At 41.2% G+C, this 24,741-nt stretch overlaps 1 protein-coding gene across 1 annotated transcript in view; it reads left to right on the forward strand.

Moving 5' to 3' along the window:
• The first annotated feature begins 1,101 nt into the window (after nucleotides 1–1,101).
• Nucleotides 1,102–24,741, forward strand: part of LOC115894560 — a 35,598-nt gene continuing 11,958 nt past the window's right edge. The window contains exons 1-2 of the mRNA XM_030922110.1: nucleotides 1,102–1,195; nucleotides 22,975–24,707. Of these exons, the coding sequence (XP_030777970.1) occupies nucleotides 1,146–1,195; nucleotides 22,975–24,707 (1,783 nt within the window). The 5' untranslated portion in view covers nucleotides 1,102–1,145. The remainder of the gene's footprint in view (nucleotides 1,196–22,974; nucleotides 24,708–24,741) is intronic.

The following is a 24,741-nucleotide window of genomic DNA, read 5'->3' on the forward strand; positions in this document are numbered from 1 at the left end:
GTAAATATAACACCCCTAGCTCTTTTATCACATGGTCTATGGCTAAATCACATTTTTATTTTAGTGTGTGGGCTGGGTGGAGTCTCACTCTGTCCCCCAGGCTGGAATGCAGTGGCATGATCTCAGTTCACTGCAACCTCTGCCCTCCGAGACTCAAGCAGTTCTCCTGCCTCAGCCTCCCAAGTACCTGAGATTACAAGCACATGCCACCATGCCCGGCTAATTTTTTTGGGTGTTTTTTGTTTGTTTTTTCAGTAGAGATGGGGTTTTACCATGTCAGCCAGATTGATCTCAAACTCCTGACCTCAGGTGATCCACCCACCTCAGCCTCCCAAAGTGCTGGGATTACAGGCGTGAGCCACTGTGATAGGCTGCTAAGTACATTTCTATCATATATATTTGTATGATTGACCGTGATATTTTATGGATTTGTTTGAATTTTTCCAACTTTTTATTAAGGAAAATTTGATATGTAAGGAAAAGTTAATATATGTAATATAATAGTAATAAACTGTATATACCTTCTATCCACATTCAAAATCATTAACATTTTGCCATATTTGCTTTATAGATATATGTATATATGAATATGTATGTAAGTTTATACATTTATTTACTTGCAGAACTATTTGAAAATAAGTTGTGGATTTGACCTTTCACTCCTAAGTGAAGGCATTCCTAAGAATAAAGGCATTTTCTTTCATAACCATGATACCCTTATTATACACAAGCAAATTAACAAAAATTCTGTCATAATTCAAATTTCTGCCATTGTCACAAAACTATTTGTAGTAAGCAGAAAAATGCTTCCCCTGTACCCAAAGGTATCCACGTCCTAATCCTCTGAACCTCTGACTATGTTACCTTACCTTACATGGCAACTGGGGAATTAAGGTTGCTCATCAATTGAACTTAAAATAGTGAGATTATACTGGACTATTTGGTGGGCCCTTAATCCACTTTTAAGGGTCCTTAAAAGTGGATGATAGAGGTAGAAAAACAGAGTCAGAGGGAAATGTGACTATGGGAGAAAGGCACAGAGAGAGACAGTGTTGCTGGATTTGAAAATGGAAGAATACAAGCCAAGGGATGTCAGTGACCTCTGGAAGAGAGACTGGAAAGGACAAGGAAGCGGATTCTCCCGTATGCCTTTCAGAAAGCAGCCTATCCCTGCTGAAACCTCGATTTTAATCCAGTAAGGCCTGTTTTGGACTTCTGACCTATAGAATTATAAGATAATAAGCTTGTATGATTTTAAGCCACCAAATTTGTGGTGACTTGTTACAGCAGCAATAGAAAATGAATACACTGTTTTTTGTAGCTTTTTTTTTTTTCTCCCCAAACTAGGATCCAGTCAGTGTTCATACCTTGCGTTTAGTTGCTTGTTATCTTTGGTTGTTTCTAAAAATAAATTTGATAATATATTTGATTTAACCTATCAAAATATTATTTCAACATATAATAATTTTTTTTTTTTTTTGAGATGGAGTCTCCTTCCATTGCCCAGGCTGGAGTGCAGTGGCGCAATCTTGGCTCACTGCAAGCTCCGTCTCCTGGGTTCAAGCGATTCTCCTGCCTCAGCCTTCTGAGTAGCTGGGATTACAGGTGCCCACTACCTTGCCCAGCTAAGTTTTTGTATTTTTAGTAGAGATGGGGTTTCACCATGTTGGCCAGGCTGGTCTCGAACTCCTGACCTCAGGTGATCTGCCAACCTTGACCTCCAAAAGTGTTGGGATTACAGGCGTGAGCCACCACGCCTGACCAATCTTTTAAAAATTGTTAATAAGTTGTTTTACTTTTTAAAAATCATACTCTTTGAAATCCAGTTTAGACTTACAACACATCCCAATTCAGACTAGCCACATTTCAAGTGCTTAGTAGCTACTTATTAATTAATGCCTATTGTATTTGATATTGCTGTACATATTTGGAAATTGCTTTACTCTCTAAAAGGCAGTTCTAGCAGAGAGGGATGTCTTCCAGGCTATTTTCACTTTCACTGAAAGTGCTGGGTAAGAGTGGCAGACTAGGAGTCAGGAGATGGATTCCTTGCCTAGGCTCAGCTAGCTTCATCTCACAGGTGTGACCTTTCTGGACCTTGATTTCTTCATCTTCAGAATAAAAAACTTTGGAATAGGCCATATTTGAGGCAGAGCTCTAGGCCAGGTGGCATATCTGTTACTCTAGGGAGGAGCTTTTCAGGTGTTGTGTGTACCTTTGCTTTGATCAGTGCCAGCAGGTGATGAGCGTGCCTTCATTGGTCAGCTGTTTAGACTTTCCTTGAGTGTGAGGGGAAAAAGAAGAAACTGTTCTTCATGCTTACCAGTGGCATTATATATGAAGAAAAGTAACCAGCACAGCAAAAAGGAAGTGTTGCACTTTCAGCCACTGATTCTGCAGTACCAAATGAGTAAGAACCAGAAAGTGGAATCTTAGTATTGACGTTTCTTTCTCTGAGTGACTGACTCAGCATTTCTCTGTATTTTTTTAGATTATATTTTTAGGACAGTTTCAGGTTTATAAAAAACTTGAGCAGAGTACAGAGAGTTCCCATATGACCTCCTCTTGATCACTTGTGATGTGAACAGTCCTCCACCTTTTCTTATTAATCCACTCATTACAATGTTGTCTTTGTTAAGAGTTAAGGCCAGTTGTCTCATAGACCATCCTATTTTCTGGATTTATCTGATTGTTTTCCCTACGGTGTCATTTAACATCTTTTGGCCTTTGCATTTCTTGTAAAGTGGAAGTTAGGCCTAGAGAGAGGCTTGATTAAATTCAGGTTAAATATTTTGGGCAAGAATTATTCATAGGTGATGTATTTTTATTCTTCTTAGATATCCTTTTGCGAGGGTGTGCTGTCACACCCAGTGTCAGGTTCTGGCCCATGCTGAGGTCCCAAGGGAGTGGGTGGATGGGCAACAAATAGCTGAAAGAACACACAAGGGGCTGTAGGCAGGTGAATATGGTTTTATTCAGCAACTCTTTCATCAGCAGCTCACTTGCACTAGCTCTCTCATCAGCAGCTCTCCTGCAGCAGCTGTCTGACACTGCTTTTATCTTGGCTGTCGGCTCTAGCTCTGCCGCTCCTGCCGCTCCCACACACAGCTGCATTCCCTGGCCTACAAGGCAAGCTCTCCCTTACAGGGTTAGCAGCTTAACTTTCTCTGGGTACAAGACGAGCCGGGCCCTGGGTCCCCCTTGTCCGCCTACAAGATGGACAACTCTGGCTCGCTCTCTCTTTTTCTCTGGGTGCGCCTGCACAAGCCCTGTGCACGGCATCAGCAGGGCAGTTATACCTTTCTCAATAGTGGCTCCGAGCCCAGTATGAGCTTACACAAACAGGTTATATAACAAGTGGAGTTTGCGCCTGCGCCCTTAAAATCACTGAGTCATTCTGGCCCAGATGTCCATCTTGGCCTATTCGTTGACCAAAGCACATCCATATACCTTAAATTTCACCCTCTAGGCCAAGAGAGATAGGTTTTGGGCACAGAGGCCCAATAAACACACATAGGCTTCATACATAAGCCTGACACATAAACTTTGGGCATGCAGGCCTGATATACAGTTTTGGCACATAGGCCCCGGACACAGGTCCAACACATACATAAGTTTCTGGACACACAGGCCCTTACATACATAAGCTTTGATAAACTGCCTAGCTATTAGTGCGGATTAACATAGGTGCCACCTCCTTGGTGATCATCGTTCACATTGCTCCGAGTTCAGCCCATTGGCTACTTTGCCTGCACCTGTTTTCAAACCATATGGTGTCAGTACGAGGCTAGACTGTGACAGCAATCCAGGCAGCAGTAGCACCCAAGCTAGACCTATCTGTGTACCCTGCCCTATTAAGAATGGGGGATGTTCTTCCTAACGGTGAAGGCTCAGAGTCTAGGGGTGCTTCGGGTCCCATGGCCTTATCTTGCATTAGGACTCCAAGTCCCAAGACCTCTTGTAACACTGCAGCTAAGGGACTTGTACTCAGCATACTCTGCTGTTCTAAATAGGTGCTGCACTTTGCTAAAGTGGATATCTGCGCCATTCCAGTCTGGGGCTTGTTACCTATGAATGCACCCATCCTGCTATTGGGAAAGTTGTCTGTCCTGCCACACTCTCGTTAGCCTGAAGGGAAGCATATGTAGCTGCTAACTGCTTCCCTATCAATGAGTGTCGGAGCTCAGCTCCCTTCCATAGTTGGGACTAAAAGCCTACTGTCACTCCCAAGTGCCTCATGCATTGCTATGGGCCCTAGCCAAAACTATCTGTGGTCACATCCACATCCAGCTTAAATGAGCACCCCTGGTCAACTTCCCATAGGGCTTGTGTCTACTGAATAGCCTGCTTGGCTGTTGGAAAAGGCTGCCTCAGTTTCATTATCCCAATCCCAGGCAAGAGGAGCATTGCCACTTTTAAACCTGTAAAAGAATCAGAGGTTAGCATAACATCATTAATAAGACTGTGACACCACTGCACACTGTGAAAGTCCATTGTCACCCTGCCGTGAAGGCACACTGTTCCTGGCTGTCTGAAAAAGAAGTCCCAGTTCCATTGTCAAGTGGTCCATCAAGTCTGTGACAGACAGCACAGCTGCCAAGCTGTGCAAAACATCCACTCCCAGAATGCATTCAGGCATGGGAGAGACATACACAATGCATAAGTGGAGAGCCAGGCGGCTGATGCCAAGGTGCAAAGATACAGGTCTCACTTTCACTGACTGGCTTTCATAGCCATTAATTGATGCAGCCCTACCCAGAAGCTTATCTGGGTTCAGGGACCAGTGGATTGCCAAGTCCACATGTGACTCCCGTGGTCCAGTGTCCCTCCAAGCCAGGCATTTCAGCCAGTTCCCTCATCAAACAGAAAAGGCTTTACACTTCCACCTGACTGCAGCAGGTACTCGCTGAACTGGAGCACTTAGGCAGGACTGGGCCGCACAGTAACGTCCTTCTCCCAAATGACTTGCACTAACTCTGTACATGACTTCCATCATCTGACAGTCTCTGGTATTTCTCTGGACCAGCATCAGTTCACACTTTAAAGAAGCCAGCCTCTCCATCTTGGAGGCAGAGCAGGAAATGTGTCAGCTCCTTCATCCCAGAGACAGAACCTTCAGGCAGGGCGGGGATCCCCCAGACGCTGCTGATGTTACTTGCGTAACTCCCACAATTCAGTGGGGGTGGGGGTGGGGGTCGCTAGGCCCACCTTTGGGGCCCAACAGCTGCTTATGCTCTATTTTCTGGTGGACCACTGGGTGAGCCTGCAACCGAGGTTCTTCCCCCTGCACTGCATCCCACAGGGACTGGGCTTGCACATCCCGCAGCACAGTCGTAAACACCCATCTGACTCTGCTGACAAAGTCGTGTACCTTCTCAGTGCTGTGCACTACCAGGTGCTTCGGTGCCATCTCCACACTCACAGGGGACCTGTCCCCTGCTGCCCATGTCTCCACCAGAGCCCATCCACGCAGCACAGCTGCCACCAGGTACCACAGTTCATGCTGCAGCCACATTGCCGACCCAGGAGCCTTGTGGGCTGAAGACCCACTCATCTCATTCTGCCGAGGACTACACCAAATGTCAGGTTCAGGGTCGGGTTCTAGCCCATGCTGAGGTCCAAAAGGAATGGGTGGATGTGTGACGAATAGCTGAAAGAACACTCGGGGGACCGTAGCAGTTGAATATGGTTTTATTCAGCAGCTCTTTCATCAGCAGCTCACTCACACTAGCTCTCTAGCAGCAGCTCTCTCAGAGCAGCTCTCTTACACTGTCTGCTTTTATCTCGGCTATCTTCTCCGGCTCTGCAGCTCCTGCCACTCCAACACACAGCTGCATTCCCTGGGCTACAAAGTTGGCTTTCCCTTACAGGGTTAGCAGCTTAACTTTTTCTCTCTCTGGGCACAAGCCAAGCTGAGCTCTGGCTCTCCCCTGTCTATCTGTAAGACGAACAACTCTGGCTCTCTCTTTTCTCTGAGTGCATCAGAGGCATCAGGAGGGCAGTTATACCTTTCTCAAACAATAGTGGCTCTGAGCCCAGTAAGAGCTTACACAAACAGGTTATGTAACAACCAGAGTATGCACCTGCACCCTAAACTCGCTGAGTCACTCTGTCCCAGATGTCCACCTTGGCCTATTCCTTGACCAAAGCACATCCATGTACCTTACATGTGCCCATCACTTCCAGTATATTGTAATGCATTTGGATCCTGATTCTGTCATATCAGCCACTACTCCTTTCTCTTTGAAAATATGATAAAGTACATCTTTACTTTTGTTCTTCAGTTTACCAATGAAAGTATGGACAGAGAACAAAGCAAAGAGAGTAGCAACTCTTTGGCCGCCTTATCTTACAATATCTGGTACACAGTAGCACTCAAATAAATTTTCACTTCTTTTTTCTTGAAATTACCTCTTCAACTTATAAAATTTTCTTTTCATATTCTCTCCTTATTTTAGTTTCTTTTTTTGTGTGTGTCTCTTTTTGCACTAATGACCTCTTCAATGTTATTTCCAGTGTTCTATTCCATGCTCTCATCTTCTTTCTTCCTAACCCTGAGGCCATCTCAAATGTGACTTCAATCCCACTTCTTTGCTGTCTACTATAATTTTTCTTTAGCCCTTACTTCCTACCTGGGATCTGAATGCATGTCTCTCACTGCCTGTTTGACATTTCCACTTGTGAGTTTAAGGGCCTCCTGAAACAGCATATCTAAAAGCAAATGAATTGTTTTCCTTTTTTTATTTTTTCGAGACAGAGTCTTGCTCTGTTGCCCATGCAACAGAGCAGTGGTGCAATCTCGGCTCACTGCCACCTCTGCCTCCCAGGTTCAAGCGATTCTCCCACCTCAGCCTTCTGAGTAGCTGGGATTACAGGCACCCACCACCATGCCTAGATAATTTTTGTATTTTTATTAGAGATGGGGTTTCACTATGTTGGTCAGGCTGGTTTCAAACTCCTGACCTCAAGTGATCCACCAGCCTTGGCCTCCCAAAAATGCTCGGATTACAAGCGTGAGCCACCATGCCTGGCCTGCATTATTTTTCAATTCACTATAGCCCTCAAACAATTTTTTTTGTGTGGTTACCTATATTAATGTTATAAGAAAGTAGAAGCCTCGACAGCACGATAATCATGGGTTCTGGGTAACCTCATTTTCTATTTCACTCTTCTAGCACTAGGAATAACTGCAGCTTCTTGCATATATCAAGGTTTTGGAAACTTAACATCCACTTTTTGCGCCTCCAACCATTCCAATGACTTTGTAACCAATTCCTTGTATTAAATCCCCCTATTTGAAATATCTAGAGTGTATTCTCTCTTCCTTACTAGATATAGACTACTGGCTGACAAAAGGTTAGTATATAAAGTACATCAAGAAATCCTACAAATCAATAAAAGAGGTAAAATAACTAAATAGCAAAATAAGTAAAAATCATAAAAAGGCATACAAATGGTCCAAAATATATGAAATAAAAACCTTTGCCTTTGTCAAAAATCATTTGGCTGTAAATACATGGATTTATTTCTGGGATCTCTATTCTGTTCTGTTGGTTGATATGTCTATTTTTATACCAATATCATGCTGTTTTGTTTACTATAGCCTTGTAAGTCAGGTAGTGTGATGCTGCCAGCTTTTTTATTTTCATTTTTTGTTTGTTTGTTGTTGTTATTTTGCTCAGGATTGCTTTGGCTATTCAGACTCTCTTTTTGGTTCCATGCAAATTTTAGGATTGATTTTTTTTCTATTTCTTTGAAAAATGACATTGGTATTTTGCTAGGGATTGCATAGAATCTGTATGTTGCTTTGAGTAGTATGTTCCTTTTAACAATATTAAGTTTTATAATCCATGAGCATGGTATGCCTTTCCATTTTGTGTGTGTGTGTGTTGTCTTCCATTTTTGTGTGTGTAGGTATTATAAATGGAATTGCCTTTTTCATTTCTACCTTAGCTATTTCACTGTTGGTATATAGCAATACTACTGATTTTTATATGTTCATTTTATGTCTTGCAACTTTACTGAATTTGTTTATCAAATTAAGAATTTTGTGGTAGAGTCTTTAGGTTTTTCTAAATACAAGATCATGTCCTGTGCAAACAAAGATAATTTGACCTCCTCTCTTTCAATTTGGATGCTTTTTATTTCTTTCTCTTGACTGATTGCTCTGGCTAGGACTCTCAGTACTGTGTTGAATTTTCTGTGTAGGTGATCTATAATGCTGAGAGTTGAATGTTGAAGTCCCCAATTGTAAGGAATGAAGGTGAGCATCCTTGTCTTGTTTCAGTTCTTTGAGGAAAGGCTTTCAGCTTTTCCTCATTCAGTATGATGTTAGTTAAGAGTTTGTCATATTTGGCCTTTATTATGTTGAAGTGTGTTCCTTCTATGCCCAGTTTTTTGAGAGCTTTTGTCATGAAGGGATGTTGGATTTTATCGAATATTTTTTCTGCATCTGTTGAGATGATCATATGGTTTTATCCTTCATTCTGTCAATGTGATGTGTCACATGTATTGATTTGTATATGTTGAACCATGTTTGCATTGCTGAGATAAATCCTACTTGCTTGTAGTGTATTATCCTTTCGATGTACTGTTAAGATTCAATTTGCTCATATTCTGCTGAGAATTTTTGCATCTGTGCTCATCAGGGATATTGACCTGTAGTTTTCTTTTTTTGCTGTGTCCTTGTCTGATTTTGGTATCAAGGTAATCCTGGCCTTATACAAAGAGTTAAAGAAATTCCCTCCTCTTCATTTTTTTTTGGAATAGTTTTAGGAGAATTACTTTGGGTAGTATGTTCTGATCAATGAGCATGGGATGTTCGTTATGAGTTTGGTAGAATTTAGTAGTAAAGTTATCCAATCCTGGACTTTTATTTGTTGGGAGAGTTTTTATTACTGATTCAATCTCATAACTCATTATTGATCTGTTCAGGTTTTTAATGTCTTCTTGATTCAATCTTGTAGGATGTATATATGTCCAAGAATTTATTCATTTCTTATGGAATTTCTACTTTGTTAGCCTATAGTTTTTCATAACAGTCTATGATGATCTTTTGTATTTCTGGTGGTATCATTGTTATATCTCATTTTTCATTTCTGATTTTGTTTATTTGGATATTCTCTCTTTTTCCTTGGTTAGTTTAGCTAGTAGTTTATTAATTTTGTTTATCTTCTCAAAAAACCACTTTTTGTTTCATTAATCTGTTGTTTTGTCTTTTTTTGATCTCTGTTTTTTTACTTTTCTGATTTTTAATATTTCTTTTCTTCTATTAATTTGGGGTTGGCTGTTTTTGCTTTTCTGGTTCCTTGAGTTGCATCATTAGATTGGTTATTTGAAATCTTTCTACTTTCTTAATGTAGGCATTTATTGCTATAAAATTCCCTCTTAGCACTGTTTTTGCCGTATCTCACAGTTTTTGTAGTTTGTATTTCTATTTTCATTTGTTTCAAGAATTATTTTGATTTGTGTCTTAATTTTGTTGACCTAAAGGTTGTTGAAGAGCATATAGTTTAATTTCCATGTGTTTGTACAGTCTCCAAAGTTCCTCTTGTTATTGACTTCTAATTTTATTCCATTGTTGTCTGAGAGATACTTGATATGATTACAGTTCTTAAAAAATTTGTTGAGACTTATTTTGTGGCCCAGCATGTGGTCTATCCTGGAGAATGTTACATGTGCTGATGAGAAAAATGTATATTCTACAGTTGTTGGATAAAATGTTCTGTAGATATCTGTTAGGTCCATTTGATCTAAAGTGCAGTTTAAATCTTATGTTTTTTGTTAATTTTCTGTGTAGGTGATCTATAATGCTGAGAGTTGAATGTTGAAGTCCCCAATTATAATATTATTGTTCTAGAGTCTATCTCTCCCTTTAGATCTAATAATATTAGCTTTATATATCTGGGTGCTTTGATGTGGATGCATATGTATTTAGTATTATATCCTATTGCTGAATCAATTCATTTGTCATTATATAATGACCTTCTCTGTCTGTTTTTACTGTTTTTGACTTAAAGTCTGTTTTATCTAAGTATAGCTACTCCTGCTTGCTTTGGGTTTCCATTTGCATGGAATATCTATTTCCATCCCTTTACTTTCAGTCCGTATAGGTCTCTACAGGAGAAGTGAGTTTCCTTTTTTTTTTTTTTTTTTTTTTTTTTTTGAGACGGAGTCTCGCTCTGTCGCCCCGGCTGGAGTGCAGTGGCCGGATCTCAGCTCACTGCAAGCTCCGCTTCCTGGGTTCACGCTATTCTCCTGCCTCAGCCTCCGGAGTAGCTGGGACTACAGGCGCCCACCACCTCGCCCGGCTAGTTTTTTTTGTATTTTTTAGTAGAGACGGGGTTTCACCGTGTTAGCCAGGATGGTCTCGATCTCCTGACCTCGTGATCCGCCCGTCTCGGCCTCCCAAAGTGCTGGGATTACAGGCTTGAGCCACCGTGCCCGGCCCCAGAAGTGAGTTTCTTGTAGGCAGCATGTAATTGGGTAATTTAAAAAATCAATTTGGCCAGATGTGGTGGCTCACGCCTGTAATCCCAGTACTTTGGGAGGCCAAGGTGGGTGGATCACGAGGTCAGGAGATTGAGACCATCCTGGCTAACACAGTGAAACCCATCTCTACTAAAAAATACAAAAAAGTAGCTGGGTGTGGTGGCAGGCACCTGTAGTCCCAGCTACTCGGGAGGCCGAGGCAGGAGAATGACATGAACCTGGGAGGCAGAGCTGACAGTGAGCCAAGATCATGCCACTGCACTCCAGCCTGGGCGACAGAGCAAAGACTCCATCTCAAAAGAAAAAAAAAAAATCAATTCAGCCAGTCTGTATCTTTTAAGTGGAAACTTTAATCCATTTACATTTGAGGTCATTATTGATATGTAAGGACTTATTCCTGTAATTTTGTTAGTTGTTTTCTGGTTGCTTTGTTTTTTTTTTTTCTTTTTTTTTGAGACGGAGTCTGGCTCTGTCGCCCGGGCTGGAGTGCAGTGGCGCAATCTCGGCTCACTGCAAGCTCTGCCTCCCGGGTTTATGCCATTCTCCTGCCTCAGCCTCCCGAGTAGCTGGGACTACAGGCGCCCGCCACCTCGCCCGGCTAGTTTTTTGTATTTTTAGTAGAGACGGGGTTTCACCGTGTTAGCCAGGATGGTCTCGATCTCCTGACCTCGTGATCCGCCCGTCTCGGCCTCCCAAAGTGCTGGGATTACAGGCTTGAGCCACCGCGCCCGGCCTCTGGTTGCTTTGTATATGCTTTGTCCTTTTGTTTCTCTTTTACTGTTTATCTTTATGGTTTGGTGGTTTTCAATAGTAGTAACATTTGAATCCCTTCTCTTTTTCATTTTTGTGTTTGCTCTACCAGTGAGTTTTATACTTTCATGTATTTTCATGATGGTAGATAATGTCCTTTCACTTCCATGTATAGGACCTTCTTTTAACGTTTCTTGTAGGGCCAGTCTAGTGGTGATGAATTGCTTCAGGTTTTGCTTTTCTGAGAAAGACTTTATTTATCCTTAATTTTTTAAGGTTAACTTTGCTGGGTATAATATTCTTGGTTGATAATTTTGTTTTTCTTTCGGCACTTTGAATATATCATCTATTTTCTCCTGACCTATAAGGTTTCTGCTGATAAATCCACTGTTAGTCTGATAGGAGTTCCCTTATATGTGACTAGATGCTTTCTTCTTGTCATTTTCAGAATTCTCTGACTTTTGACAGTTTGCCTATAGTATGCCATGGAGAGCTTTTTTTTTTTTTAAAACTTTTTTTTTTTTTTTTTGAGATGGAGTCTCGCTCTGTCGCCCAAACTGGAGTGCAGTGGCTGGATCTCAGCTCACTGCAAGCTCCGCCTTTCAGGTTCACACCATTCTCCTGCCTCAGCCTCCTGAGTAGCTGGGACTATAGGCGCCCGCCACCTCGCCTGGCTAGTTTTTTGTATTTTTTTTTTTTTAGTAGAGATGGGGTTTCACCGTGTTAGCCAGGAGGGTCTTGATCTCCTGACCTTGTGATCCGCCTGTCTCAGCCTCCCAAAGTGCTGAGATTACAGGCTTGAGCCACCGCGCCCGGCCAGAGAGCTTTTTGAGTTACATCTATTTGGGTTTCCCTGAGCTTCCTGTATCTAGATGTCTAAATCTCTTGCTAGACTTGAGAAATTTTCAGGTACTATTTCATTAAGTATGTTTTCTATTCCTTTACTCTTCTCTTTACCTTCTAGAACTCTCCAAATTTGTGTATTTAGTAATATCATGGTGTCCCGTATGCCAAGTAGGTTTCGTTCATTCTTTTTATGTATGTATTTATGTATTTATTTATTTAGTTGTTGGTTTGATTTGTTGTTGTTTCTGAGATGGAATCTCGCTCTGTTCCCCAGGCTGGAGTGCAGTGGTGTGATCTCAGCTTGCTGCAACCTCCACCTCCCAGGCTCAAGCAATTTCCATGCCTCAGCCTCCCAAGTAGCTGGGACTACAGGCACAAGCCACCATGCTGGGCTAAGTTTTTGTATTTTTAGTAGAGATAGGATTTCACCATGCTTTGGGCAGGCTGGTCTTGAACTCCTGAGCTCAAGTGATCTGCTCACCTTAGCCTCCCAAGGTGCTGGGATTGTGGCCATGAGCCACCACGCCCAGCCTATATATTTATTTTTTTTATCTTTGTCTGACTGGGTTATTTAAAAAGACTTGTCTTTAAGTTCTGAGATTCTTTCTTCTGATAGCTCTAGTTTATTGTGGAAGTTCTCAAATGAATTTTTTGTTTCAGTCATTGAATTCTTCAGTTCCAGGATTTCTGTTTGGTTCTTTTTTATTATATCTATCTCTGGTGAATTTCTCATTCATATCTTGAATTGTTTTTCTGATTTATTTGTAATATTTATCTATGTTCTCTTGTATCTCACTGAGCTACTTTGATTATCATTATTTTGAGTTTTCTGGAATTCCATAAAATTATTTTCCACTGGAATCTATTGCTGAAGAATTATTATGTTCCTTTCGAGTTGTCATATTTCCTTGTGTTTTCATGTTTATTTTTTCCTTATGTTGATATCTGCCTATCTGGTATAACAGTCACATCCAATTTTTTTTTGGATAGGCTTTTATAGGGGAAGACTTCTTCCTAAGGATGTATCTATGGTGTTGGTTGGGTAGGACACTTTAGCTGTTATTCTGGGTGCATGGAGTCATGCAGTTTCTGTATGATTTCTTCAACTGTAAACAGCATCTGTGGTATTTGTGGTTTTCTCAGTGGCTAAGGCCGAGTTTGTTAGTGGAAATTGTGATGAGGTTTACTGTGGAAGGGGTTGCCAGTCCTCAGTCTTCAAGCTCAACTGGTGGCACTGGCAGGTTGAGTATGCCTCTCCTTGGGCCTCTGGGTGGCATAGATGAGCACCAGTGTTAGTGGGTCCCGATATGCTGATTCTTCAGCCTCTAGGCACTTGCTCAGGTACCAGGAGTAGCAGCAGTGAACGAGGTAGGGGGGTAGGTTCTCGGTCTCCTGGGCAGTGTGCTTGTTTGGGTGATGGCAGTTATGGTGATGGGACAACCATCAGGCTCTGAAGTAGCATGTGTTTGTGTTAGCATTGGCTGTGACAAGCTGGGTGGGCCAGTCCCCAGACGTCCAGATGGCACATTTGAGTGAATGCTGGCTGTGCTGGTAGTGGCAGACAGGGTAAGCCTGTCCTCGGGTTCTGAAGAGGAGTGCAGAGATCCCTCTAGTGGTGGATAGGGTGGGGCAATCCTCAGGCCCCAGGGTAGTGGGCTTGGGCACTGAGTGGGAGGCAGTGTTAGGCTGAGCAGACCTGTCTTCAGTAGTTTCAGTATTATGCTGAGGCACCACCTGTAGTGTGCAGGGCAGGGTGTGCCCCTGGCCCAGGTGGAGTGCTTAGGTGGTTGCAAAAGTGTTTGAGAGTGCAGGGGTTTGGGACAGCTGAGGGACCTGTCCTCAAGGCATGTGCAAGTGTGCTTTGACTTTGCTGCTGAAGAGGGTGTGGTTACTGCCTGAAGTGCATGCTTCAGCCCCTACAGCAGCAGTGGCAGCTGCAATGGGCAGCGGCAGAGTCTGTTCTCAGGGCTTGTGCACATCAGCCCTGCTGCTAGGAGAATGGGGTCGCTGTCTGTGGTGGCTGCCCCAGAAAGGCAGTCTCAGGTTCTAGAAAGCACACACTTTAGTTCCCTTTATCCTGGGGGCAGCCTCCCCAGTGTGATACACTGCACATTCCCCAGGGTGCAGCACACTGTATGTGCTAGAGTGCTGAGTTCCCTGCTACTCCCCTGGGTTTAACCAGCATTGTACTGCTACAGCCCTCTGGATGGATGTGGGAGGATATCTCTAGTGATGTGAGCAGCATGCAGTCTGGCATGGACTAGGCTCTCAAAGTAGTGCCATGCTGCTGCTGCTTAGGAGTTGTAGGGCAGTGGGACCTGGTGTGAGCTTCCTCTCTGGAGCAATGCTATCATGTCATCTCCAGGCAGCTCCCTACAGTAGTCTCAGGGCTTACAAGGGTCAAGAGGTTTTCTCCTGGCCCAGGTTACAAGAGTTTGTGGTCATTGACCTTTTCTCTGTACTGGGAAGCTTCTCTGGGCTCTCAGCTGATCCCAACTAAGCTGGTAGCCTTGCCTTCTGATCCCTCTGTGTCTTAGGTGTATTTCACTCTTCTCTCTTAAATGCTCTATTCAGAGTATAATTATCTACTTGTTATTTTGAGTCTTCTTTGTGGAGGAGGTGAGTGCTGGATGCCTCTAGCCAGCTGTCTCGAAGCCCCTCCTTCTAACTTCCATCTATTTATTGATATTAATTATTTGGTGAGACATTGTTCTTATTTGTTTTTAGTTCTTTATCCATTGTTTCTTTTAGCATATTTAAAACAGTTAACATAAAGTCTTTGTCTAATAAGTCCAGTGTCTAGGCTTTGTCAATGATTGTTCCTATTAATTTCTTTTTTTCCTGTGTATAGGCCACAGTTACTTCTTTGTATGTCTCATAGGTTTTGTGAAAATTAGACATTTTAAATAATATAATGTGGGAAATCTATAATCATATTTCACCCCTCCCCAAGGTTTGTTTCTGCTCCTTGTTGTAACTTGTTTGTTTAGTGACTTTTCTGTACTAATTTTGTAAAATCTATATTCTACTGAAGTCTTTGTTTCATTAGGTTTTTTTTTTTTTTTTTTTTTGAGACGGAGTCTTGCTCTGTCACCCAGGCTGGAGTGCAGTGGCCAGATCTCAGCTCACTGCAAGCTCCGCCTCCCGGGTTCACGCCATTCTCCTGCCTCAGCCTCCCGAGTAGCTGGGACTACGGGCGCCTCCACCTCGCCCGGCTAGTTTTTTGTATTTTTAGTAGAGACGGGGTTTCACTGTGTTAGCCAGGATGGTCTCGATCTCCTGACCTCGTGATCCGCCCGTCTCGGCCTCCCAAAGTGCTGGGATTACAGGCTTGAGCCACCGCGCCAGGCGTAAAATCTATATTCTACTGAAGTCTTTGTTTCGTTAGTTTAGTAGTCAGCTAGTGAGTCAACATACGTTTCCTTAAACATCTGGAACAACAACATCATCATCATCAACAAAAATATTTCATCTTTGTGTATGTGTTGGGACACCTTCTACACTAAGGCTGTTTATAATTCTGCCCTTGTCTTCATTTCCTGCTTGTGTAGAGTCTGGGTGTCAGCCAGAAGCAACAGTTTTTTTAGGTCTTTTCTGAGCATACAGCCTGACTTGGGTAAGTGCATGGCCTTCTAGATTCCCAGGAATATGTGGGAGCTTTTCAAAGCCCTTATTCCCTAAAATGCCTCACTTCTCATCTTTTCTTCTCAAGCTTTTTGGATTATCTGTTGTTTACCCCAAGTGGCAGTTATGCCTTACCCCAACTGACAGTGGCTAATTCATTTGCCTTTAAATGTATTCAATAAATGCCCCCTACCCTGGGTAGTTGTGTTTGTCCTAGGAAAGTTTTGAGTTAGTTAAAATAGGCGCAAGCACTTTGAGCTCGGAGTCACCAGCAAGGTCAAAACAACCACAATTCTCTGAGAAGAAGGTCCTTTCTGCCACCCTTGGTAATAAACACTGGTGCTGGGAAAGTAGGTTGTTGTCTTCAGAGCCAGTATTAATCTGCAGAGCAGTAGATAGGGCCAGAGTAAGTTAAAAACACTACAAAGAGCTGGGCACATTGGCATATGCCTGTAGTCCCAGCTGCTTCGAAGGCTGAGGTGGGAGGATAACTTGAGGCCAGGAGTTTGAGGCCATAGTGTGTTTTACACATTACTGGAGGTAGTTTGGTGATATTTTATTTAGGGTTTTTGTATTTAACTGAGACTAGCCTGGAAGTTCTCATTTTTGTGTAACTTCCTGGCTCTATCAATCTATGTTAGCATTTTGAAAAAAAGCTGGAGGTATTCTTTCTTTTTCTTTTCTCTGGAAAATTGTGCATCTAATTGCAATGATCAATTCCTTGAATATTTGGTAGAACTTTTCTGAAAAGTCACCTGAACTTGGAATTCCCTTGCTGGGGGGAGAAAACCTAACCTTTATTGTTTTACCATTCTAGGACTACCCAGGCTTTCTGTTTCTTTTTAGTCAATTTTAATAACTTGTGTTTTTGGCTGTGTGTGCTGGGCCTGTAATCCTAGCACTTTGGGAGGCCAAGGCAGGAGGATTGCTTGAGCCTAGGAGTTCAAGACCAGCCTGGGGAACATAGTGAGACCCTGTCTCTTAAAAAAAAAAATAGCTGGGCAGCTGGGCATGGTGGCACATACCTGTGGTCTCAGCTACATGGGAAGCTGAGGTGAGGGGGATCGCTTGAGCTTGGGAGCTCAAGGTTGCAGTGAGCCATGATCACACCACTGCACTCCAGCCTGGGCAACAGAGTGAGACCCTGTCTCAAAAATAAATTAATTAAATAACTTGTATTTTCTAGCTAAATATATAAATAAATGTATAAACTACATTTCATTTAAATTTTCAAATTTGTTGTTATAAAGTTATTCATATAATTAATCTTTTATCTTTTAAAATTTCTCTGGATCTGTAATTGTGCCTTCTTTTTTATTTCTAATGCTCATTTCCTTTTTTTTCTTCCTTAATCTCACCAGGAGGTTGTGTTTTTTATTATTCCCTTTCTTCTACTTAAAAGAATATATGTGTTTTCTTTTTTAAAAAATGGACAGAATCTTGCTGTGTTGCCCAGGCTGGTCTTAAAACTCCTGACCTCAAGCAATCCTCCCACCTCAGGTTTCCAAACTGCTGGGATTACAGGCGTGCACCACCATGGCTAGCCTCTTCTACTTTTTTGAAGTTTATTCTGCTCTTCTTTTCTGTAACTTCTTCAGTTGTGTGGTTAACTCATTAATTTTGTGTCTTTCCTTTTTAATGTGAATGTTCATGCAAATATCCCTTTAAGTATCACTTTTTAGGCCAGGTGCAGTGGCTCACACTTGTATACCCAGCACTTTGGGAGGCTGAGGCAGGCAGATCATTTGAGTCCAGGAGTTTGAGACCAGCCTGGACAACATGGAGAACACGTCAGAAAGAAAGAGAGCAAGAGAGAGAGAAGCAGGGGTGGGTGGGAGGGAGGGAAGGAAGGAAAAGAAGGGAAAAAAGGGAAGGAAAGGAAGGAAAGAAAAAGAGCCAGACATGGTGGCGCTCCTGTAGTCCCAGCTACTCTGGAGTCTGAGACAGGAGAATCACTTGAACCCTGGAGGTAGAGGCTACAGTGAGCTGTGATCATATCACTGCACTCCAGCCTGGGTAACAGAGCAAGATTCTGTCTTAAAAAACAAACAAACAAAAAATCACTTTTTATACTTATTTTTTACTGTTACTCAGTTCTAAGTATTTCCATTATAATTTTTCTACCTATAAATTTTTCCATGTTTATAATTTTTTCCAAAAAAATTATTGTTACTAATTTCAAGGTTAACTATATAATGGTCCATACATTAGTAATTCTTTGAAATCTGTGGGGATCTAGCTTTATGACCTAGTTAATTTCTATAGATATTATATGTGAGCGTGAAAAGAATGTGTTTTTACCAACTGTTGGATGTGGTGTTCCATGTTAGTGCGCTCAATCATTATTATGCTAGTTAAACTTCTGTGTCTTTATTTTGTCTCATTGTTCTATCAATTACTGAGAAAGGTGTTTTAATTTCTGAGAAAGATGGTGGATTTATCAGTTTGTCTATATATGCCACTTCGTTTAAAAAATTTTTTTCCACTTCCAATCATTTGCAGTTACATTAAGTAAATTACATTTTTGGAGAACTTTCCAGTTCTTCTAACTCAACTGTTTGTTTTAAGTAAAGCATAAGTATCACATTGCCACATTCTACTCTTGAATTGCACCATAGGAGTCGCAGTGAAATTTATGAGATTGCTTTTGTTGTTGTTAATACATAATAAAAATAAGAGCTGCCATTTATGAAGTACCCACTATCTGTCAAGCATTATGATAGGTGCTTTATTTATAATTAAAGCACTCTTCTCTCACATGATTGGGACAGATAGCTGGTTAGTTCATTGAAAAAATTGTTTAAAGAATTATGAAATGATACATGCTTTAAACATTTTATGTGAACTTAAATGTTTTTATGTGTATTTATTCAGCAATTATTATGTATAATTTTGTTCAGTGCAGTTTAACTTTTTTCATGCATAAACCACAACTGTAGTGTGTAGTCAGGAATTTCTAGTTTCTGTTGATATAAATTGGAAGTAGAACCCAAAGAAATTTTCAAAGCAATATGAGTGCATAATCATAGGTCTTTATTATTTTTAACCAAATTTTGTAGTTATCCTGCCTATTTAACAGTTGTTTAGCACTTCATGTTTAGTGAGACAAACTATATAATTATAGTAAAAATTATTATTGGCATAAACAGACTTGGGAATAAACCCATCTGACTCTTTATAAATATACAGTTCTAAATAGTGACAGCAAAAGCATTCAGTTACACTGGAGAGCAGCCATCTAGCTGGGAGCATTTAGTGTGAGTCATTAATATCTGTCCTTATTGTACAGAGGCAATGGGAAGAATCAATTGATCTGCTCTATCAGTTGAGTAGAGGTTATTTAAGAGTATCTATATTAGTAGTCCTTACAACAACTTTGCAAGGACGGGTATTTTCCTCGTTTTAGAAAGACATGATTTGCCCAAGATCCCACTGCTAGCTGAGGGATCCCACTGCTAGCTAAGGCCTGGACTTGGCTATTACTGAACCAGGACCAGGACCTGGCCTCAGTTATTTCAACTGGTCATTCCACAAAGCCATGAGACCTTTTATAATCTGCATGTGATTTAATCTCAGATTTACTTCATTTATTGCCCATTATCATAAATTAGTATCTATGATTCTGCATTGGGAAATGTTTTTTCCGGCCCCCTTAATTTTTTTTTTCATAGGGTTATTACTTACCATGCTTTCCAACCTCCCTTCCTGCTTTCTTCAGCTTTATCTGGATGCTCTCTCACCTTTGTCATCCGGTCACAGTTCACTTGGTCAGGTTAGCTTGTATCTGAACAAACACTTTCTAATTCTTGAGAGGTACACTCCATCACTACCTAGCAGCTTGGATTCCAAGCCTATCATCTAGAAAGCAAAATCTTACTCATCATCGATGTGTTACCATTTGTTCCTTTCTTAATTTCTTCGTTCTTTTCAAAGCTACATCCTGTGCCTCTAACTCTTCTGATTTCCTCTCCATGACTAACTTTTATGTAGTGATTTTTCTTCTAATGGTGCCATTCATTCCTAAATGAATCAGCACCAGTGAGATCACATTTAATGATCCTTGACACAGCTTTGATGAGATTCTCACACTTTCTAGATAGATGTTTCTAAAGAAAATGCATCTACTGATTAGCCATATTCAAGCAGAAGTTATCACCACCACCATCACTACTAAGTCTCTTATTTCCCAGGGGATTCACAAGTCACTGTTATTGGTTTGTGTTTCCTTTCCAGAAAGCCATGTCCAGTGTTTCTGAAATAAGGACGGTAGCTATATAGAGCTCCAGTGGTGCAGAACTGGTACATGTCTCTGGCACTTCATTGTAGAGTCAGTCTGAGGATTTTCATACCTCTTGGCATTCTGTTGTATTTTCAGTTGGAATTCTAATCCTTAGAGATTCCTTTGATTAACTCTTAGCAAACTGCCTTAATAAACTGCCTGATCTCCCAGACTCCAATAGTTTACTTTTTAAACCACCTTATTCTTTCATGGTCCGGTGTTTACTTCTCTGCAGGCATAGTGGGTTGTTAGCATTAGCAGGTCCTTCCCTAGAAAGCAGACTCAGGAGAAAAAAATAACAAAAAAAGACATTAGCAGGGTCCCTATTATCCTGTTCCTAAACAGCTGATTGTAATGTGCTTAGAAAACAAAGGAACTCTTGGGGAGTATTAGAGAAGCCCTCTTCTTTTTCACTTTCTGACCTTTTTGTTAAGGACAGATTAGCCTACTCTGAGCTGGACTTTGAGGGAACTGATTTACCAACCCTCTCTCCAAACCCATATCTTGCAGACTTTTATATTGCGGTAAGTAACCACTTCATCCCTCTAATTAGGCCAATCTCCTTGTACTCATACTTGATTCTTATCTTTTTCCTCATACCCTATGTTTTTTTTTTCAAATCTTGCTTATTTTTCCTTCAAAACAGTATCCAGAATGTGATCCCTTCTCACTGCCTCCACCCATGAGTGAACTAACTCCAGGAGGAGGCACGTGTGCCCATCTGTTGATCTCAGTTGTGGGCCATCTAGCCTGGCTTTCCCATTGCTCATATGGAGCCTTGACCTGAGGGCAGATTAGGGAGAGAGGCTCCTTCATGACCAGTTCTACCTGATTCCAATGAAAGTCCTAGTTGCAGTCCAAGGTACAATGTCAGTTATGAAATTCATCCTGCAGACTAGTATGTCATTCTGAAAATAAACTCCCCTGTCTTTACTCAAATGTGAACCATTCTGTTTCAGGGCAAGGAGAAAAGAAAACATATAGAGTTTGTTGTTGCATTATTCATTTGATTACATGGTAATATACTAAGGATGTATGAGACTCACGGCAGCACTGGTGATTCTATGGAGCTTAATGCACTTAATGTGTGGTCACTGTCCCTCAGAACAGCTCTCTACTGTACAAAGAAAGAGAGCCCTAATATAGGGAAATGCAGTTACTGAAATATGGCTCATCACCAAAATGTTTCCAGGTCCGTATACCATCAGAAAGACTAAGGTCTGCAATTGTACTTGGAAAACTGGCTTTAAGGAAAAGATGTTACATTTATGTATTGGGACTGTTTAATTGCTTTACATGTACCAACTCACCTAATCTTCAAAACTATATCAAGTAAGGGCAAAGGCTAGGCTTAACCCCATTTTACAAAGACAACTGATATACAGAGAAGCTGAAGAATGTGCTCAGGGTCACATGGCTAGTGGCAGGTTCAGACCTAGTTTGATTTGCTCTAAAGTCCACCCTCTTTAACCATTATGCAACACTGCCTCTTGATTTAAAGAGAAAATTGTACAAAACATTTCCTTCTCTCTTTTTCTTCCTCTTCTCATTTTCAAACGCTCACATGTGCATAAACAGAAGATACTCAGCTGGCAAGGGTTGAGTCCTTTTCATGACAGCAGTTCTTGGGCCTTGACTCCTATTATCACTAACTTAATAGTATCTTGAGACTTTTCTCCTGTTGCGTCTCCTTTCTCTGGATCAAATCAAACAAGAAACAACAAGAGGAAGTGAGAGGAGATACTGGAGGCTGGTCTCGAACTCCTGACCTCAGGTGATCACCCACCTCAGCTTCCCAAAGTCCTGGATTACAGGCGTGAGCCACCGTGCCTGGCCTCTAGATATGCTTAGATACACAAATACTTACTAATGTTTTATAATTGCCTATAGTATGCAGTATAGTAACATGCTGTACAGTTTTTCAGCCTAGGAGCAATAGGCTATATTATATAGCCTAGGTGTGGTGTAGACTACATCATGTAGATTTGTATAAGTACACTGTGATGTTCACACAGTGATAAAATTGCCTAATGATGCATTTCTCAGAAAATATCCCTGTTAATACATGCTTAATACATGCTTATATTTTCCTTTAAGGAAAATATTAGGTTTTTTTTAAAGTTATTTATGAAATGATTGTATGCATATTTGCTTTAACTTTCTCAAACTCATTTTTAATGTATAGGATTAAAGTATCTCTTTTTTTTTTTTTTTTTTTTTTTTTTTTTTTTTTTTTTTTGAGACGGAGTCTTGCTCTGCCACCAAGGCTGGAGTGCAGTGGCCGGCTCTCAGCTCACTGCAAGCTCCGCCTCCCGGGTTCACGCCATTCTCCTGTCTCAGCCTCCCGAGTAGTTGGGACTACAGGCGCCCGCCTCGTCGCCCGGCTAGTTTTTTTTTTTGTATTTTTTAGTAGAGACGGGGTTTCACCGTGTTAGCCAGGATGGTCTCGATCTCCTGACCTTGTGATCCGCCCGTCTCGGCCTCCCAAAGTGCTGGGATTACAGGCTTGAGCCACCGCGCCCGGCCAAAGTATCTCTTTTTAAAAGTGATTTTAAATATAATATAAAGTATGGCCAGCATGGTAGCACTTGCCTGTAATCCCAGCACTTTGGGAGGCTGAGGCGGGCAGATCAGCTGAGGTCAGGAGCCTGGCCAACATGGTGAAACCCCGTCTCTACTAAAAAGTTAACCGAGTGTGTTGGTGGGCACCTGTAATGCCAGCTACTTGTGAGGATGAGGCAGGAGAATCACTTGAACCCGGGAGGCGGAGGTTGCAGTGAGCCAAGATCACACCACTGCACTCCAGCCTGGGCGATAAAACAAGACTCCATCTCAAAAAACAAACAAACAAAAAGTACATGCACAGTTGAGATTCTCTTGTACTAAAGGGTTTTAAATCTGCACACGAAGAGTATGATGTTATAGTTTGCTTATGTTATACATGTAATTAAGTCATACATTTTCTTAATTCTTTGATATTTCAGAGGAAGAGTTTTGAAGAAAACTGGGCATAGGCTCAGCAAAACCAAACAGAAGAGGAACAGAAAAAGAAACAAAAAGCAGAACAGTCAGAATAAAATCATGGAGGAAAACTCATTAGAATTCTTCAGTGATCTTACACCGGGAGATCAGGACCCATCTCAGAGTGAAGAGGAAGACACTGGAAAGACCAGAAGAGAATCAGAATATCCTTTCATTGGTGGTCTACAAAATGAAGTCAGAGATTTTGTGACTGGGTATAAAGAAAAAAGATGGAAAAATGAAGATCCTAAAGACAGTTTCCAAAACGTTATGTCTATAGTTGAATTGGACAACACACCAAAGAATTACCTCTCTAAGGAAGGTGATAACTTGTTTGTAAGTTTGTCACTGATGCCAGATGAAACCTCTGTTACTAGTCCAATAGTGACTCAAAACCTTTCCTGTGTAACAACCGATGACTGCTCTGGCATGAAGGTAGAAAAGCATATTAGAGAGAGGCATACCATAGCATTAGACACCCAGGACCTTGCTGTGGAAACTTCATGCTCATTTATGAAGAAGAAAGAAATAGTAGATAAAAGTCTCCCACGTGAACCCGTTTTGTGCCATCAACGTGGAATCAGAATGTCAGATAAAGTTTTAAGAGAGGAACAAGTGTATGCAACTAAAATCAGTCACTGGGCTTTTTTCACAACCAGTTTATCTGATGAAGATTTACAGCTGGGCTCTAACAGACAGCCCTATTTTGGTAGCTGGCCTGCAGGACCTCATAAGTTTATATGTGAACAGAGACCAAAGAAAAATAGAGCACATAAGTTGGCTGGGCCTGACAGCAGGGGGCAATGGATTCAATTGATTTTCACTTCGGTGGCAGCATCAGGACCAGGAAGCAGTCCAGAAATATTGACAGACAAACTACTGATAAGAAATGAAGATTTTTCACCTCCACCTGAAACTATAGATTCATTCATAGAAACAAACCTCTTCAGAAGCTGCTTACCTCAACTGGATATACCAAAGAATGCTTTAGAATCAACAAAAAATAAGAAAAGGAGGAAGAAAAGGATTTTCAATTTGGTACCAAATTTTTACTTATTAGGACAGAGTCATATCAGTGTAAAAGAAAGGGAGAAATGTGACCTGTTAACAAAAAACCATGGACTAAAAATTACTCTGAGAGAAGAAAAAGATAGAATTTCAGAAAGGAACAGTGAAGAGGAGAATAAGCAAAAACTTACGACCTTTGATCATCATCCATTGTGGTTTTACCTTGATATTATCAAAGCTCCCCCTTTAAATATTGGTGGACAGTGTTATTCTCATTGCCTGTCATTTAACAGACTAAGGTGCTCTGCGTCTTTATACAAAAATTATATTCCTTCTTTTGTGCTGCATAATATGTCTAGTGTTTGGAAGGCATCTTTTACAAACAAGAAACTGTTTTTGACTTTCGAATCTCAGACAACAGTAGGTAATAAACTAAATGATGCAGGGTTTATTTCCCCAGAAATTTTACGCAGTCATCCTTCGTGCTCTGTGGGAGTCACTTCTGATTTTCACTTTTTAAATGAAAGGTTTGATGGAAAGCTGAAAAGATGGGAAGAACCTAAGCAATTACCAGCTGAGGACAGCCAAGACTTAACAAGCACTAACTGTAGTTCCCTTGGGCTACCATTATCACAAGGGTTTGCCTTGCAACTAGTAAAGCTTTTTGGATCTCCAGGCGTTCCAATGGGTAAGTTGTTTTATTTTGCTAGAAGTAAAAGTCC

This window comes from Rhinopithecus roxellana, chromosome 18, assembly GCF_007565055.1.
Source record: "Rhinopithecus roxellana isolate Shanxi Qingling chromosome 18, ASM756505v1, whole genome shotgun sequence".
Classification (NCBI taxonomy): Eukaryota; Metazoa; Chordata; class Mammalia; order Primates; family Cercopithecidae; genus Rhinopithecus; species Rhinopithecus roxellana.